We start from the raw sequence: 18,973 nt of genomic DNA, 5'->3' as shown, positions 1-18,973 counted from the left end.
TGTCTACCAGTTGTCGCTTCCTATTTCAAAAGCTGTCCGCTGGTCAGAGTCGTGCTCAACCCCCGGGATCTTTTATAGTGCCTGAGCAAATCTACTCAGGTAATGGTCCTATTATTCATTTATCATAACCACTTCAACTTGCAAACCAACGTTCATGAAGAATGTTTGGTACACAGGAAACCATAATAAGGAGGCTGGTTTTTTGTGTAGTAGGAAATGTGTATCCAAGCTAATATGAGAGCTCATTTCTAAAATCTCTGGTTATTAAATGTGGCACAGTCATTCCATCCGTTAATGAGCACCAGAGCACCAGAGGAAGTGCATTTCCCACCATCAATTTCAAAATGTCATCAAAATAATTAAACATGATCTTTTTCTTTCTTTCTTACTGATGACCTACATATTTGCCTTGATCTTTCGCAAATTAGTCGATTCAAAGTGTTTACAGATAAAGAATGTGCATTATATGTTCAGAGAGGAGATGTGATCTTCATATTTAAGTGGGTGTAAATATCTAATCCTCTTTTGTTTATTAAAGCTGTTTATTAACACAAACAGGGAAGGCTATCAAGCCATGAGCTGTGAGCAGAAAAAATACTGGTATTGTTAGAGATAAAAACCCACCTGTGATAAAGTAGCTGACTTGTTTGTTGATCTCCTCCGTGTCGGCGTCCGTCGTGCTCAGGATGGCAATGACTCCACTGGGCGGACGGTCGTCTTCGCTCACCGTGCCCTTGTAGATCTCGGCAGTGAAGCGCGGCGGGTTATCGTTGACGTCGGCCACAGTAACCTTCACAGTGGCGCTGGTCGCCAGCTGCACCTTGTCTCCGCGGTCTGTGGCCAGCACGACAATGGAGTACTTGCTGGTCTTCTCGCGGTCGAGCTCTTTCAATGTCGTCACCCAGCCTGTCTCACTGTTGACGGCGAACAGCTCAGAGATCTCAGCCAAAGTTTGTTTGGGGTCCAGGCTGTAGATGACTTGACCGTTGGTGCCCGAGTCCTGGTCAGTGGCTTTGACCTGGATCACCGGCGTGCCATCTGGAAGGTTCTCCACCACCACCGCCTCATACGGGTCCGACTCAAACACAGGCTTGTTGTCATTGAGGTCCTTGACCTGGATGTTGATGTTGACAAAAGCCACCGTTTCGTAGCCCTCCTGTTGGCTCTGGGCTTGCAGCGTGAGCTGGTACCACTTTGTGGTCTCGTGGTCCATACTCTTCTCCAGCTTCAGGGCCCCAGTGTCCCGATCCACCACAAAGACCTCATTCTGGTTACTCTCCGGGGTGTTGCCTTTCACTAGGCTGTAGAACACCGGTTGTTCGCTCTCTGCCTGGATGACGTCAATATCCGTGCCGATGGGCATGTCTTCGGCGATGGTGAACCGGTAGTGTGGCTCTGCAAACTTGGGGACCGGTACCTCAGGGGCCACTATCCTGATATAAACGCGGACGACGGATTGCTTGGAAGGACTCCCAGCATCCTTTGCCCTAACGTAGAAAGCGTAGAGGTTGTTTTCGAGTCCGATGAGGCTCTCTTTGGTGACAATGACTCCACTGAAGGGGTGGATTTCGAAGTTCTCCTCCACGTTTTCCACGTCGGCTTCGATAGTGTAAGCGATGTCTGCGTTGCTTCCCTCATCCATGTCTGACGCAGCGATTTTCACCACGGTGGTTCCCCTGGGGACGTCCGATGCTACATTGGCTTTGTACTCCACTGCCCTGAATTGTGGGGCATTGTCATTGATATCTGTCAAAATCACATTAATAATGCAGAAGCCTACTTTGCCGCCACCGTCCTTTGCCATGAGCGATATGGGGATGACCTTCTCAATGGCGTTCTCGCGGTCTAGGATCTCCAGGGTGAAAATCTCTCCATTTTCATTGACAGAAAACTTGTCTTTGGCAAAATCGTTGACGATGTGGTAAGTTAGGCTCCCGTATGTGCCAGCGTCTTTATCTGTGGCTTTGGCCTCAGCAACTAACGTTCCGACCGGCGAGTTCTCAGTGAGTTCAACTACGTAATCGAGCTGGGGGAAAGTGGGGTTGTGGAAGTTGGCACCGTTGACTATGACTTTGACCATGGCCGAGGTCCTGAATACACCATCTGACACAGACACATTGAGGTTGTACAGTGGCTCCATCTGTAGTTTGCGGTGGTTGGAGATGACGATGGCCCCAGTGTTTTTATCCATGGCAAAGTTCTGGTCCTTATTGCCAGACAAGATGGAAAACTCAAGCCTGCCGGCGTCTGAGCTGTCGGCGTCGGACGCCTGGACATGGGTGACGAAGTAATCGCGGGGGGCCAATTCGCTGACTGTGGCTTTGTAAGAGCGCTCAGTGAACACCGGAGCATTGTCATTCAGGTCAGTGACATCTATGGTCACAGTGACATCACTGGAGAGGGCAGGCACTCCTCCGTCCACTGCGCGGACAGTCAGCTTGTGTTGCTGCTTTTCCTCCTGGTCGAGCATGCGAGCAGTCCAGATGATTCCCAAGTCACGGTCAATGCTGAAGTAGTCTGAGCTCTTTTCCTTGTCCTCAACTAGCTGGTAGAAGAGCATTTTGTTGTTGCCAGTGTCGGAGTCTGTGGCAGCAACTTGCAAAACTGCAGTGCCAATGAAGGAAGCTTCAGAAACATTTGCGTTGTAGGACTTTAGTTGGAAGACAGGGGGATTATCGTTGACGTCTTCCAGAATGATATCGACAAAGACATCAGCGTGGGCCCCAGTCAGTGAGTCTGTGGCTCGGACACTCAATTTATAAGCGGGGTGGGCCTCGAAATCTAGAGGTTGAATTACATGTACGACACCTGTGTTGAAATTGATGGAAAACTGACTGAAGGCATCTCCCTCAGAGATGGTGTATACTATCTTGGGGCCTTCAGAGTCAGTAGCCTGGACGTGAACTACAGGTGTGTGTAACTGGATATTTTCAGGGATTTCGATGCTGTAGAATGCCTTCTCAAACACGGGCATGGCTTTGTTTACTATAGTTATGGGCACTTCCACTTCTGCCGAGAGGGCTGGTTCTCCTGCATCTTTGGCCACAACGTTGATGACAAACTCACTGTTGAGAGAGTCTTTGTCTAACTGTTGTTTGAGGGAGATTTCTCCTGAGGGGCTTATCTGGAAGTGCTTGTGGTGTTCTTTCAGGTGGTAATGGATTTCAGCGTTTTGACCCATGTCCCCATCCACTGCCGTCACCTGACGGATGGCCTGACCCTCCTCTGCGTCCACCTGGACCAAGGCTTGATAGGGCAGGTTGACAAACATGGGCTGGTTGTCGTTCACATCTTCTACGATCACCGTCACCAGAACGTGGGCCACTTCGGCGGAAGCGTCCTCCCTGGTCACCTCCACGACGAGGTCGAACGTGTCCTGCGCCTCACGATCGAAAGGTATCCCTGTGGTGGAGAGCACTCCGGAAGTGTGGCTGATTTGGAACCTCTTGTCTGGGTTCAGGACGGTGTAGAAGAGGGGTTCGTTGATGTGGTTCCCCACAGCGGCAATGACCGCTAATGTTTTCTTCTCAGAGGAGTTCTCTTTGACGTAAGCCTTGTAGGAGTCCCTAGTGAACTTCAGACTGCTCTCCTTGTTCTCACGAATGTTTATCTTTATTGATGCTGTGTTGGCGAACCTGCCATCTGAGACCCTCACCCTGAGCTCGTACCTGCTTCTTAGCTGGGTGACGTTCTGGATAGTGATGATGCCTGTGTTGGAATCCATCTTGAATTTCTCCCCGATGTTCCCCTCTGAGATGGAGAAGAAGAGTTTAGAGTTTGGTCTGGAGTCTGCGTCTGATGCGCTGACTTTGATTACCTCGACACCTTTGTAAGTCGGCACGATCACGGATGTCTCGTAGAGCTCCTGGCTGAACTGTGGTGAGCAGTCATTGACATCGATGACTTCGACGGTCACGTTAGCGGCTGTCTCGGCGAACAGACGCGGAATTCCGAGGTCATGGACCTGAATGGTGAAGCGGAATACACTCCTTTGTTCGTAATCCAGAGTGGTTGTCATTCTAATGGCTCCCGTACTGGAATCGATGGCAAAGTAGTTGTGAGCGAATGGCTCGACGATCTGATAGACCAGCATGGCGTTGGCATCGCGGTCAGCATCCGAGGCGCGGATGACCAGCGGGGTGTTTTCTCTGGTCAAGACCACACTGTTGATGGGAGCCAATTCGCTAATCATGCCTGTGAACTCTGGCTGGAGGAAGATGGGGGCATTATCGTTTTCGTCCTTCAGGTGAATCAGCAGAGTGGTGTTGCTAGCAAGACCAGCCATGTTGGTTCCCTGGATGGTCAGTCTGTACTCAGGGGTCATTTCATAGTCCAAAGTCCTCGAAGTTACAACCACACCGGAGTTTGGGTTTACATCAAATGCGCCATCAGTGTTGCCACCTTTGATTTGGTAGAACACAGAGGACTGGCTGGTTGCTGTGATCATGGTTACAAAACTTCCGGGGAGGGCCAATTCGCTGACCTCTGCAGAGAACTCCTTGGCAGTAAATCTGGGAGTGGCATTGTCCGACACGGTGACAGCGATGTGGACGGTGGCGGTTGCAGTCAGCGAAGGGGTTCCTTTGTCGCTTGCCTTCACAGCTAGTTCAAACTGGTTATTGCTGCTTCGGTCCAGCTCCTTAGCCACGGTAACAGTGCCCAGCACCGGATCAATGGCAAATGAGTTTGCAACATTTCCTGTTCCAAAAAAAAGAACACAAGAAGATTTATTAATGTGGTTACTATGGCATTGATTTTCATTCCAGCCGGAAATGTGTGCATTTCTTAAACATTAAAGCCAGGGTGCAATTTTAGGCTTCTTGATTACCGTAAATTGAATTGGCTATAGAGTCAATGCCAGCGCCCTCGAGGAAATCTAATTAGCATAATAAAAAATCCCCATAAAAATCTGTCAATTTAAGTGTATTTTTTTTTGCAGAGGATGTATCTCAATCCACTGCATCCGCCGATGGCGCAATTCTGCATCTGCTGTGACAGGTGACAGAGCTAGAGCGTCAGACCATAAGACATCCTGAAAATGTGTCTTCTCACAAAATCGTCGGTAGCGTCCACACAGTTTGGCCTACAAACTATTATGACCCTTCTATGGAAGGATGAGACTCTCACGAACAATTGTGTTCTCTGTTTTGCTGCACGACCCCCACAAGCGTCTTGGGACACGTCTGAGGTCAGTACAGCCGATCTGACAACTTCCCTCTTTGGGAAGGTGAGACTATCACGAACATCATGTTTTTCTCTAGGATGCCCACAGGCCTCACAAGACTCGTCTGAAGGTTTCCCGGTATAGGTTTTAAATGGAAGTATATATGGAGACTGATTAGAGTCAAAAATAATGGGTTAGATACATGTCCTATATCTTTCAGATATAGAACAGACACTTAAGAAAAAAACTTCATTCAGATTTTTTTGTTTTGGGGGTGTATCTGTTGTTCCATGTAGTGAATCTGTTATTCAATGTTTTTGTTTGGACTAATAGCACTAAGAATATATATATATATATATATATATATATATATATATATATATATATATATATATATATATATATATATATATATATATTTTTTTTTACTTTTCAAATTCTTAACAGCAAAATGATCCTTGGTATGACCTCTTTAAAACAATACAGCAAATTCAAGATGAACCCCTATGATTAGCATACTCCCTGCTTTTGTCTAAAAGGGATACAGCCTAGGAGAACTTACACAGCAGGTTAGGATAATTAAAGTAGCAGGTTAGGATAATTAGGTTAAGGTTAGGAAAGGGGTTAGGGTTAGCTAAAATGCAAAAACAAATCTACTTTTGATGTCTAGATTTAGTTAAATTGACATGACCCCCTTCATTCCCTCACCCCCTAAATGGCCATAGCTCTCGAAAGGCATTTGTGAAGATTGCCTACACCAGTCCACCTCTGCTTGAAAACCTGACTCATTCTCCGGCAAGATACATTTCAATGAGCTTGAGTCCTCTCAACTATCTGAAAAATGTACATCCTAAACAAAGAACCCAGCCAATGACTACATGCCCGACCCTCTCCCAAAACACAGCTTATTTTACAGGGAAAACAGTGGTGTGAAATTCAGAGGGGGCATCGGCCCAACTCCCACATGCTTGGAGATCCTCTGACAAAGTCCTCCTACTTTGCGTGAAGTATTCCATTCACGACCGAGGGTCAGTGGGCAGGGGACCTCTGGATGCCCTGCATACATTTTCCCCAGGCCCATGCGTTGGTATCGCTAACTGGGCTGCTATGCATAACTCTATCATGACTGGCCAGAGGCTAGAGAATGCCAGTATGACTGACATGTTAAGAATGTGGCTCCGGGGTGAAGTTTCCCCTAGGTACCGATCTAGGATCAGCTTCCCCTCCTCAAATCCTAAACTTAACCATTAGTGTGGAAAATGCAAAACTGACCCAAGATCCGCATCTAGGGGCAACCTTATGCTACTCCTAAGAATGTAGTCGAGGGCGCCTGTGGTGCTGTTAGCCAACCTGACTCGATGCTGTAGATGACCTCTGCATTCTGTCCCTTGTCTTTGTCCAGGGCTGTGACCTGGAGGACTGCCGAGCCCAAGGCGGCCGACTCGAAGACGCGCCCGGAGTAGGGCGAGCCCGCGAACCACGGCGCGTTGTCGTTGGTGTCCGCCACGTCCACGATGACGCGCACCAGGTTCCTCTTGACAGGGATGTCCTGGTCACGTACCTGGGGGGAGGGGGGGGGGCGAGAAAGAAAGAAAAAGAGACAGAGAGAGATGCAGAGAAAGGAATAGGACAGTGGAGGAGACAGATAGGGATGACAGAAAAAGAGAGAATGGGTGAGTTGGAATACAATCTGAAGAAAACTTTTCTTTCCCTCAACAGTAACTTCATTAACATGGCAACTCATCAAATCGTAAAAAAAAAAAAAACACATCAAAGGAACTATTTTTCTTAATTTTGTCTTAATTCCCAGTGATCCAAACAAGTAAACAATGAATGGGGGGGGGGGGGTCACTTTGGATGGGTGCTGCATGGTTAGTTCCAAATGGCAAATACCAGCAAACAAACAAACAATTAATCAGTGGCTGATTGAGAGAGACACACACAGTGGCTGAATAGGAGAGGGTGGTCTGAAACCTATGTTACTCTCTCAATGGAGAAAGTGGCTCAGAATCAAACCTTTCATAATATGCTAATAGAACACCGACATTCCTTTTATCTGTTCCGTTTCTATGGTAATAATGATGATGATATAAACGTCATATTCCGATTGGCTGGGCTGAGTGGGTTCGTTCGGGGTGTAGAGTGCATGTGTTAATTGTCTGAGCACCACACCACTTCGAACAACGCTCTAGCACGTTTTTCCAGCACACTCAGCACTGATACCAGAATAATAACACACATTATTAAATAGGTAGATTCGAGAAAATCCATGAAATCCGTACCATAACAGTGAGAGTGTGGCGCCGCATGGTCTCGTGGTCAAGCCGCTCGGCCGTGTAGAGGGCACCGGTTCCCGGGTCCAGACGGAACTTCTTCAGACTGAAGGGGTCGGTGCTGCTCAAGAGGGTAAAGGTCAACTTGTTCTTATCGTCTTCGTCCGTGGCACCGATCCGGAGCACCTCGGTCTCTGGCGGCGTGTCCTCGGCCACAACCACCTCATAGCGTGGCTGGGAGAACTGGGGCCGGTGGTTGTTGGTATCGATGACACGGATCAGCACCTGGTGGAAGGAGGGAAGAGGGATGGTAGATGTCAGTGTAGTGAATATTTGAGTCAGGGTCAATCTGAGAGTAATGCATGATGCTGTGAATATTTGAGTCAGGGTCAATCTGAGAGTAATGCATGATGTTGTTGACTTTTCACTGTCTCTCAGTAATTGTTTCTCTGTCTCCATTCTTCACTCACGCTCTCCCTTTCTCCATTCCCGAGAGTGCTATTTTCATCCTCTACTACCCATCTCTCCCTCCCACTTTCTCCCTTCCCGACTCCCTCTTCCCCTCTCTACATCCCTTTCCATCCATCTTTCAAGTGATGAGCAGTGTTGTGAAATATTTTCCACCGGATGGCCACTTGGCACTGCCGACAAGGAAAACAAGAAATCAATGTGGGGATAGCCCAACGCTCCCTCAATGCTCCCTCAATGTGTCTTCACCTGAATGCCCTAATGAATTCAGGTGAAGACACATTGAGGGAGCATTGAGGGAGCGTTAAAGAGGCTGTGATAAAGTTACAGGTGATCGCTTGATAAACGACATCAAAGTAAGCCAGCGGTTGTGAAACGTGAAATGCATATAGAAGTATATTGTAGATTCAAAAAGGTTCACCGGCTATTTGTCACACGGACAACGTGGGTTTCATAGTTCAAGGATGAAGATTGATTATGAAAAAAAAAAATATCTGCTCATACACCGAGGCACACTTTAGTAGGAGCGTATAATAATACATTGACAGATATATTTATGCACACGATCTCTGATTTTAAAAAAGTGCCATTGTGTAATTTCATAACACAGCATCACACTCCAAAACATATATTGCAACAAAACACATATATTGCAAAATATATTTTCCACACGGAGACAGACCTTTTTGTCACAATACCACAGTTGGCAATGTGGAAGTACCCCCCCCATTTCATACAAAGCATCACATCCCTGGTCCTTAAACTAAAAATCCAGCGAGGCTTGTTTTTAATCAACGTCAGCCACTCGTCTCCTGGACTTCCGACGAGGGATTAGGGCGAGCCCATGGAATGGCTGTGGCTGGCCCGGCAGTGGGCTTTTCCACGGCGGAAACAAAAGGGAAAACACAGATTGGACACCTGGATGCCAGCCACCAGGGGGCAATGTCCCACATGGGAATAACACATCCAGCTGGAACCCGTATACCTGAATCCCACTATATAGGGCCAAACTGAGCCAAGCAGAGCTGAGCCATACTGGGCTGGCCTGGTTGCACATCCGCCATAGTTGCTAGAAGCGTGCTGTAAAAGACAACGTGAAAACAAAATATTTGAGCCGGCGCGGCACGGTTCAAATCAAATCAAAGGGCCCATACACATATTCAGCAGACGTTATTGCGGGTGTAGCGAAATGCTTGTGTTCCTAGCTCCAACGGTGCAGTGATAACTAACAATACACACAAATGTAAAAGTAAACGAATGGAATTAAGAAATAAGAGAAATATTAGGACCGGCAATGTTTGCATTCAGGGCTACGGTAGGAATCGTAGTCAAGAGGACAGAAATAGGCAGCTCACTCACTGCCCACACCTCTGCTCTGCTACGCTGTCAAAAAATGTCCGTTGGTGCCTCTTGACAGCAACGAGAGGATGGAGAGCACTGCCAGCAGAGCGCAGGAGACAAATATAGCCTAATCTGACGGGTGCGATAACATTAAAAATCTGTCGTGTGCTGTGAGGTTGGCAGGGCTGGCTGGGTTCACAGATGCCCATGTCAAGCAGCGGGGTGTACAGCTATTGGCTACGTTACATACTAGTTAGGCAGTGCTTTGGCTTTGGAGCTGGCAGTCTCAAATGGTAGAGGCATGCTAACAGTCAAGAGTTGTATCAGTCTGCTAGCGGATTGGATGAAAGTTAAGCTTCTGGAAGATATTCTTCTCAGTCCAAGTAGAATTGCATACCACTGTGTACCGTATATTGCAACTGTACAGTTGCATCTCTAATCTATCCCTCTCGCTTTCTATCTCATACAGTTTTGTAGGGAACTGGCTGTTATCTGGATACAGGCACGTCCACAGATGGGGCTCAACTTGTGCCCGAGCACCTGCCCTTTTGCCCTCCTATGAATTACGTTTCGTTTCAATTTAGATTCTCTTTTCATTTTTGGTTGTCATCTAGTGCTCATCAAACGAGCAAATGTCATAAGCTCTCAGAAATGTCCCGCCCTGCCCAGCCCGAAGAAGCTCACCTGTCTGACTTGCATGTAGGGGCCACTAGCTGCGAGACTTGAATGCTGGTAGGAGGCTACTTTAGAGTTGTATCTGTCATATCTGTGTCTCTCACTGTTAGGGACATAGAATGGGGCAACTTGACTGCGTCTTAGATGTCAGCAGCAGAACAAACTCACATCAAGTAAAAAAAAAAGTTGGTTTCAACAGCACAGCGAACTAGCTAGCACATTTACGTCATCATTCGCCCCGATCAGCTGATAAGACCCTCTTTTCCCAATGCCAATCACCTCTGGTCGTCTGGCATTAAGATTGCTCACAATGTGTGATGTTGGCTGTTGATTTAGAAAATAAATAGGTCTATACATTTGGACATTTTGGCTAGAGAGACATTTGGTATGTTGTGATTTTTGAGCTCTGAAAGTGATTTTTGAGCACCAAAACGCCTGTGCACGGTCCTGTTTAGATCCTCCTTGAAACTGTACTCAGTGTGACCACAAAGGGGTCCCCAGTGGGGTGTCTGTGGTGTTATGGATAGGACCCTCTTGGCAGCCCACCAGTCTCTCTCTCTCTAGTCCAGGCGCCTCGTTTCATGTCACGCCAGACGTCACACTCTCTGAGGTCCCCGGGGCCTCTGCGATCCAGTTTGCACACACATACAAACATTCTCAACCAGCCACCACGAGTTGAGCCCCTACACAATGCGTTTCAATCTGGACGGGGGCAGATAGCGCTGTGAGCAAAAGGAGGGCCCTTCACAAGCGGCTGGGCCTGAGAGAAAGAGAAAAAAAGCAATAGAAAAAGAAATCCCAGGAGAGTGGCCGCTCCTATCCGCTCAACCATCCACCAAGTGAGTCTACATACCGTCAGTAAGGAAAGGGGCGGGGGGGGGGGGGGGGACGAGACCAAGAAAAATACTTATGTCCACTATCATCTATCCATCGGTCTATTTTTCAAGGAAAAAAACAACACATTCGGGGAGGAAAGCATATAGCCTCTTCATGAGACTTTCAAAGGGGCATTACCCCCCGAATCTGAATGATGCAGTGTGACTGGGGGTTGAAACGACGGCAAAGGAGAGAAGTTTCCTCACTCTTGATACCTTCCTGAGGGACTCGGGTCAACGCAACACGATTGGGACTGAGACGGTGAACGGAAACATATGACAGATGAAGAGATTGAAGGATGAAGAGAAAGATTATTTGTTTTAAAAGGTGAGAGAGATACTGAAAGGGAGAAAACGGCTGAGAGGAGAGGACAATTCACAATGAGTAAGAGAAAAAAAAAGAGCGGCAGAGACAGAAAGAAAAGAGAAATAGAAGGTGAAATTCAGAGAGGAGACAGTGAGGGAGAGAAAGAGAGAAAATATAAAGACATAATACATGCAATATGAAGAAAGAGGGGAACAGACGGCTCCAAGAGAATAAAAACAGTTAGATAAAGGAGGTGAAAACGGACAGCATCTACGCGAAAAGGAGAGTGAGGAACAAGACGGATGGAGAAAAGCACACAAGACAAATATGGAAAGAGAAAGAGAGAAAAAGAAAACCGATAAATGGGAGCTGAGGCAGATTGTGGACACAACAGCTTGAAGCACGACTGCAGAGCAGGAGGGTGGTCAGGAGGATGGTAAGAAAGGAATGGACGGGGGCAGCCTGCCGATGAGGTGCCCAGGATGGAATGTTTCTCTCCGCCTCTGCTTCGGATCAGCTGACCCACACACACACACAGAGAGAGACAGAGACAGAGAGAGACAGAGGCGCCGCTCTGGAGCAAGAGGCAGACAAACAGAGACACAGACTGTTCGGTTGGTAGGTAGGTATAGGCAGGCAGAAAGACAGGAAAGAGAGAGAGAGAGAGAGAGGTGGACAGAAAGACAGACAAACTCCCACATAACAGAACACCACACAGAAACACTTTACTTCACTATGGTGTCACTTAGCCAGTCAGAGAGCTAGGAACAGGTCAGCAAGGCAGCTGGAACCGGCATATAAGCCTAGGTCCAACCACAACCGAACAACAAACAACAGCGCGAGCGAGAGCCAGCCAGCAACTTCCGAGAGGGACAGAAAGGGAAAATGAAGCCAGAGCGAGAGAGAGAGAGAGAGAGAGAGAGAGAGAGTTCACACCTCCCCCACACAGACCTCCAAAGCAGACCCGTGCGCGGCGTCCAACATGGTACACGTGAGGCAGAAAAACGCCACCTCCCTCAGCGGGCGCCATGTCCTGGTAAGGCGGGCAATGATGCCCCTTCCCCGCCCCCGCCAAGTGGCAGGTTTTTGGGTCCGGGATGTTGGCACGGTCCAACCTGTCGCTACATGCTTCTCGAAATAGGATTGAAATAGAACACGACCAACAGAGGTCCAGTGTTTCTTGTTTAGGCCTTATTCTCCCTTAACAGAATAAAGAAAAATAATGATCTGTGCATGGTGGGACTGAGAGGGAGGGAGGGAGAACCTCAAATTTGGAAGGGAACAGAGAGGGAGGGAGAGAAAGAGAATTGAAAGAGAGAGATGGAGACCGATAGAAACGGTGCGAGAGACTGATAGAAACAGAAAGAGAGAAATAAAGAGAGGGAGAAGACAAGAAAACAACCAAACACATTCCTTGGAGAGAGAAAAAAAGAAAATAGGCCATCAAGTCTGGCAGAGGCAGACACGACATGACTTTGAATTGAAGGAGAAGGTAAGTGAAACTGTGTGCGTGTTCCGTTTCGACTAAACGAATGGCATAATCCCGGCCACAGGGTCCACGGCACACCTCCGTCACAGAAAACAAAGTACCCAAAACATCCCTTTGTGTCTTGAATCCGTTGTTTGGCATGTTCTGTTGTTTTTTAGTTTTTTATAATCTTCCCCTTGGTTTACACGCAACGTCACAAAAATGGATCTTACTTGGGTGTCATCCACAAAGTCAATTACTCTGTTATCTCCACTGACTCAACTCCAAACCTTAAAAAGCTGAAACAGAATATTGAACTTTATAAAAGCAGACAAATCCAGGGGGACAATCATATATATATATATATATATATATATATATATATATATAGATAGAAGTATTTTAAAATCAACAGATCGTCAAACTGACACATTTTGCATTCTCTCTCGCTCTCTCTCCCCTGACACACAGGCACCCTAAAACGGGCCAGACCACCCCCACGCCACTCCCCAAATTCCCTGTATGTGTGCTAATCCGCGGCCTGCAACTGATTTTCTCTGATGTCTAACTAAGAGGGTTCGGCTCCACAAAGGCCTTCACACACCCCTCACAGTAACGAGAGGAGACTTGAAAAAACGGGGTGCCGAGCCTTTTGACCACTGTCAGCGCCATGACTAATTGTGTTATGTAACTTCTCCCCTTTGTCACGCCATCCCACTGGTCAAAACATGAATGCGTCCCAACTGGAACCGCATTTCCTATAAAATACACTCATTTATGACAACGTCCTCGCTGTCTGAGGAAAGAACTGATCAGGGGAATCAGCGATACCCGATATTTATGTATTCTGAACATGGCCAAATCTGACTAATAAGTCACTGTATCGACTGGGATAGAAGAGAATGAAGGAGGGGTCAGCTGAAGTGAATGGTCATATGGCTGGCGAAGATCGCGTGTGTGTGTGTGTGTGTGTGTGTGTGTGTGTGTGTGTGTGTGTGTGTGTGTGTGTGTGTGTGTGTGTGTGTGTGTGTGTGTGTGTGTGTGTGTGTGTGTGTGTGCAAGCGTGTACAGTACCAGTCAAATGTTTGGAAACGCCTACTAAGGGTTTTCATTTATTTGTTACTATTTTCTACATTGTAAAATACTAGTGAAGACATCAAACATATGAAATAACATATATAGAATCGTGTAGTAACCCAAAAAGTGTTAAACAAATCTAAATATATTTTATATTTGAGATTCTTCAAAGTAGCCACCCTTTGCCTTGATGACACCTTTGCACACTCTTGGTATTCTCTTAACCAGCTTCACGATGAAGTCACATGGAATGCATTTCAATTAACAGGTGTGCCTTGTTAAAAATTAATTTGAGGAATTTATTTCCTTCTTAATGTGTTTGTGCCAATCAGTTGTGTTGTGACATGGTAGGAGTGGAAGACAACGTCCATATTATGGTAAGAACAGCTCAAATAAGCAAAGAGAAATGATAGTCCATCACTACATTAAGACATGAAGGTCAGTCAATCTGGAAAATGTCAAGTGCAGTTGCAAAAACCATCAAGTGCCATGATGAAAGTGGCTCTCATGTTGTCCACCACAGGAAAGGAAGACCGAAAGATACAATTGAAGTGAGAAGTTCACATACACTTTGAGTCATTAAAACTTATTTTTCAACCACTCCACAAATTTTTTGTTAACTTCTTATGGCTAGGGGGCAGTATTGAGTAGCTTGGATGAATAAGGTGCCCAGAGTAAAATACCTGCTACTCAATCCCAGAAGCTAATATATGCATAATATTAGTATATTTGAATGGAAAACACTCTGAAGTTTCTAAAACTGTTTGAATGATACGTGTTCTCGCACACCCCGAGAGCTTCTGGTCAGCGGGGTGGTGGCATCGGGATCCTTATCTCTCCCAAGTGGTCATTCTCTCTTTCTCCCCTTACCCATCTGTCTATCGCCTCCTTTGAATTTCATGCTGTCACAGTTACCAGCCCTTTCAAGCTTAACATCCTTATCATTTATCGCCCTCCAGGTCCCCTCGGAGAGTTCATCAATGAGCTTGATGCCTTGATAAGCTCCTTTCCTGAGGATGGCTCACCTCTCACAGTTCTGGGCGACTTTAACCTCCCCACGTCTACCTTTGACTCATTCCTCTCTGCCTCCTTCTTTCCACTCCTCTCCTCTTTTGACCTCACCCTCTCACCTTCCCCCCCTACTCACAAGGCAGGCAATACGCTCGACCTCATCTTTACTAGATGCTGTTTTTCCACTAACCTCATTGCAACTCCCCTCCAAGTCTCCGACCACTACCTTGTATCCTTTTCCCTCTCGCTCTCATCCAACACTTCCCACACTGCCCCTACTCGGATGGTATCGCGCCGTCCCAACCTTCGCTCTCTCTCCCCCGCTACTCTCTCCTCTTCCATCCTATCATCTCTTCCCTCTGCTCAAACCTTCTCCAACCCATCTCCTGATTCTGCCTCCTCAACCCTCCTCTCTTCCCTTTCTGCATCCTTTGACTCTCTATGTCCCCTATCTTCCAGGCCGGCTCGGTCCTCCCCTCCCGCTCCGTGGCTTGACGACTCATTGCGAGCTCACAGAACAGGGCTCCGGGCAGCCGAGCGGAAATGGAGGAAAACTCGCCTCCCTGCGGACCTGGCATCCTTTCACTCCCTCCTCTCTACATTTTCCTCCTCTGTCTCTGCTGCTAAAGCCACTTTCTACCACTCTAAATTCCAAGCATCTGCCTCTAACCCTAGGAAGCTCTTTGCCACCTTCTCCTCCCTCCTGAATCCTCCTCCCCCTCCCCCTCCTCCCTCTCTGCAGATGACTTCGTCAACCATTTTGAAAAGAAGGTCGACGACATCCGATCCTCGTTTGCTAAGTCAAACGACACCGCTGGTTCTGCTCACAGTGCCCTACCCTGTGCTCTGACCTCTTTCTCCCCTCTCTCTCCAGATGAAATCTCGCGTCTTGTGACGGCCGGCCGCCCAACAACCTGCCCGCTTGACCCTATCCCCTCCTCTCTTCTCCAGACCATTTCCGGAGACCTTCTCCCTTACCTCACCTCGCTCATCAACTTATCCCTGACCGCTGGCTACGTCCCTTCCGTCTTCAAGAGAGCGAGAGTTGCACCCCTTCTGAAAAAACCTACACTCGATCCCTCCGATGTCAACAACTACAGACCAGTATCCCTTCTTTCTTTTCTCTCCAAAACTCTTGAACGTGCCGTCCTTGGTCAGCTCTCCCGCTATCTCTCTCAGAATGACCTTCTTGATCCAAATCAGTCAGGTTTCAAGACTAGTCATTCAACTGAGACTGCTCTTCTCTGTATCACGGAGGCGCTCCGCACCGCTAAAGCTAACTCTCTCTCCTCTGCTCTCATCCTTCTAGACCTATCGGCTGCCTTCGATACTGTGAACCATCAGATACTCCTCTCCACCCTCTCCGAGTTGGGCATCTCCGGCGTGGCCCACGCTTGGATTGCGTCCTACCTGACAGGTCGCTCCTACCAGGTGGCGTGGCGAGAATCTGTCTCCTCACCATGCGCTCTCACCACTGGTGTCCCCCAGGGCTCTGTTCTAGGCCCTCTCCTATTCTCGCTATACACCAAGTCACTTGGCTCTGTCATAACCTCACATGGTCTCTCCTATCATTGCTATGCAGATGACACACAATTAATCTTCTCCTTTCCCCCTTCTGATGACCAGGTGGCGAATCGCATCTCTGCATGTCTGGCAGGCATATCAGTGTGGATGACGGATCACCACCTCAAGCTGAACTTCGGCAAGACGGAGCTGCTCTTCCTCCCGGGGAAGGACTGCCCGTTCCATGATCTCGCCATCACGGTTGACAACTCCATTGTGTCCTCCTCCCAGAGCGCTAAGAACCTTGGCGTGATCCTGGACAACACCCTGTCGTTCTCAACTAACATCAAGGCGGTGGCCCGTTCCTATAGGTTCATGCTCTACAACATCCGCAGAGTACGACCCTGCCTCACACAGGAAGCGGCACAGGTCCTAATCCAGGCACTTGTCATCTCCCGTCTGGATTACTGCAACTCGCTGTTGGCTGGGCTCCCTGCCTGTGCCATTAAACCCCTACAACTCATCCAGAACGCCGCAGCCCATCTGGTGTTCAACCTTCCCAAGTTCTCTCACGTCACCCCGCTCCTCCGCTCTCTCCACTGGCTTCCAGTTGAAGCTCGCATCCGCTACAAGACCATGGTGCTTGCCTACGGAGCTGTGAGGGGAACGGCACCTCAGTACCTCCAGGCTCTGATCAGGCCCTACACCCAAATAAGGGCACTGCGTTCATCCACCTCTGGCCTGCTCGCCTCCCTACCACTGAGGAAGTACAGTTCCCGCTCAGCCCAGTCAAAACTGTTCGCTGCTCTGGCTCCCCAATGGTGGAACAAACTCCCTCACGACGCCAGGACAGCGGAGTCAATCACCACCTTCCGGAGACACCTGAAACCCCACCTCTTTAAGGAATACCTAGGATAGGATAAAGTAATCCTTCTCACCCCCCTTAATATATGTAGATGCACTATTGTAAAGTGGCTGTTCCACTGGATGTCATAAGGTGAATGCACCAATTTGTAAGTCGCTCTGGATAAGAGCGTCTGCTAAATGACTTAAATGTAAAATGTAAATGTATATCTGTGAGTATAACAGAACTCATATGGCTGGCAAAAACCTGAGAAAAAATCCAACCAGGAAGTGGGAAATCTGAGGTTTGTAGGTTTTCAACTCATTGCCTATCAAAGATACAGTGGGATATTGGTCATATCACACTTCCTACGGCTTCCACTAGATGTCAACAGTCTTTAGAACCTTGTTTGATGCTTCTACTGTGAAATGGGGGTGAATGACAGGGGAATGACTCAGGTCTGCCAGAGAGCCACGAGCTGGCCATGCTCGTTCACGTGAGAGCGAGCTCTGTTCCATTGCATTTCTACAGACAAAGGAATTCACGGGTTGGAACATTATTGAAGATTTATGTTAAAAACATCCTAAAGATTGATTCTATACATCGTTTGACATGTTTCTATTGACTGTAACGGATCTTTTTGACTTTGTCTGCACCTAGTGATCGCGCGGCATGAATTTGGATATGTGAACTGAACGCGCTAACAAAGAGGAGGTATTTGGACATAAATGATGGATATTATCGAACAAAACAAACATTTATTGTGGAACTGGGATTCCTGGGAGTGTATGCTGATGAAGATCAAAGGTAAGTAAATATTTATAATGCTATTTCTGACTTCTGTTGACTACACAACATGGCGGATATCTGGTTGGGTTGTTTTGGTCTCTGAGTGCCGTACTCAGATTATAGCATGGTGTGTTTTTTCCGTAAAGTTGTTTTGAAATCTGACACCGCGGTTGCATTAGTGAGAAGTGTATCTATAATTCCATGCATAATAGTTGTATCTTTAATCAATGATTATTATGAGTATTTCTGAAAATTGATGTGGCTCTCTGCAAAATCACTGGATGTTTTGGAACAATTGAACATAATGCGCCAATGTAAACATTTTAAAAAAATTTTTACTTTATCGAACAAAACATACATGTATTGTTTAAAATGAAGTCCTATGAGTGTCATCTGATGAAGATCATAAAAGGTTAGTGATTTATTTTATCTATATTTCTGCTTTTTGTGACTCCTCTTTGGCTGGAAAAATGGCTGTGTTTTTCTGTGACTTCAAATCAAATTTTATTTGTCACATACACATGGTTAGCAGATGTTAATGCGAGTGTAGCGAAATGCTTGTGATTCTAGTTCCGACAATGCAGTAATAACCAACAAGTAATCTAGCTAACAATTCCAAAACTACTACCTTATAGACACAAGTGTAAGGGGATAAGAATATGTACATAGAGATATATGAGTGAGTGATGGTACAGAGCGGCATAGGCAAGATACAGTAGATGGTATTGAGTGCAGTATATACATATGAGATGAGTATGTAAACAAAGGGGCATAGTTAAAGTGGCTAGTGATACATGTATTACATAAGGATGCAGTAGATGATATAGAGTACAGTATATACATATACATATGAGATGAATGATGTAGGCTATGTAAACATTATATTAGGTAGCATTGTTTAAAGTGGCTAGTGATATATTTTACATCATTTCCCATCAATTGCCATTATTAAAGTGGCTGGAGTTGAGTCAGTGTGTTGGCAGCAGCCACTCAATGTTAGTGGTGGCTGTTTAACAGTCTGATGGCCTTGAGATAGAAGCTGTTTTTCCGTCTCTCGGTCCCAGCTTTGATGCACCTGTACTGACCTCGCCTTCTGGATGATAGCGGGGTGAACAGGCAGTGGCTCGGGTGGTTGTTGTCCTTGATGATCTTTATGGCATTCCTGTGACATCGGGTGG

At 47.0% G+C, this 18,973-nt stretch overlaps 1 protein-coding gene across 1 annotated transcript in view; it reads right to left on the bottom strand.

Annotated features, from left to right (window-relative positions):
* The window catches only part of LOC124001586 (protocadherin Fat 1-like), a 99,810-nt gene that overhangs the window by 29,116 nt on the left and 51,721 nt on the right, over positions 1–18,973 (bottom strand). The window contains 3 exon segments of the mRNA XM_046308499.1: positions 625–4,698; positions 6,515–6,725; positions 7,447–7,722. Of these exon segments, the coding sequence (XP_046164455.1) occupies positions 625–4,698; positions 6,515–6,725; positions 7,447–7,722 (4,561 nt within the window).

The sequence above is a fragment of the Oncorhynchus gorbuscha genome, linkage group LG17 (genome assembly GCF_021184085.1).
Source record: "Oncorhynchus gorbuscha isolate QuinsamMale2020 ecotype Even-year linkage group LG17, OgorEven_v1.0, whole genome shotgun sequence".
Taxonomy (NCBI): domain Eukaryota; kingdom Metazoa; phylum Chordata; class Actinopteri; order Salmoniformes; family Salmonidae; genus Oncorhynchus; species Oncorhynchus gorbuscha.
The sequence above is the reverse complement of the archived record's forward strand: the minus strand, read 5'-3'. Positions and strand labels throughout refer to the sequence as shown.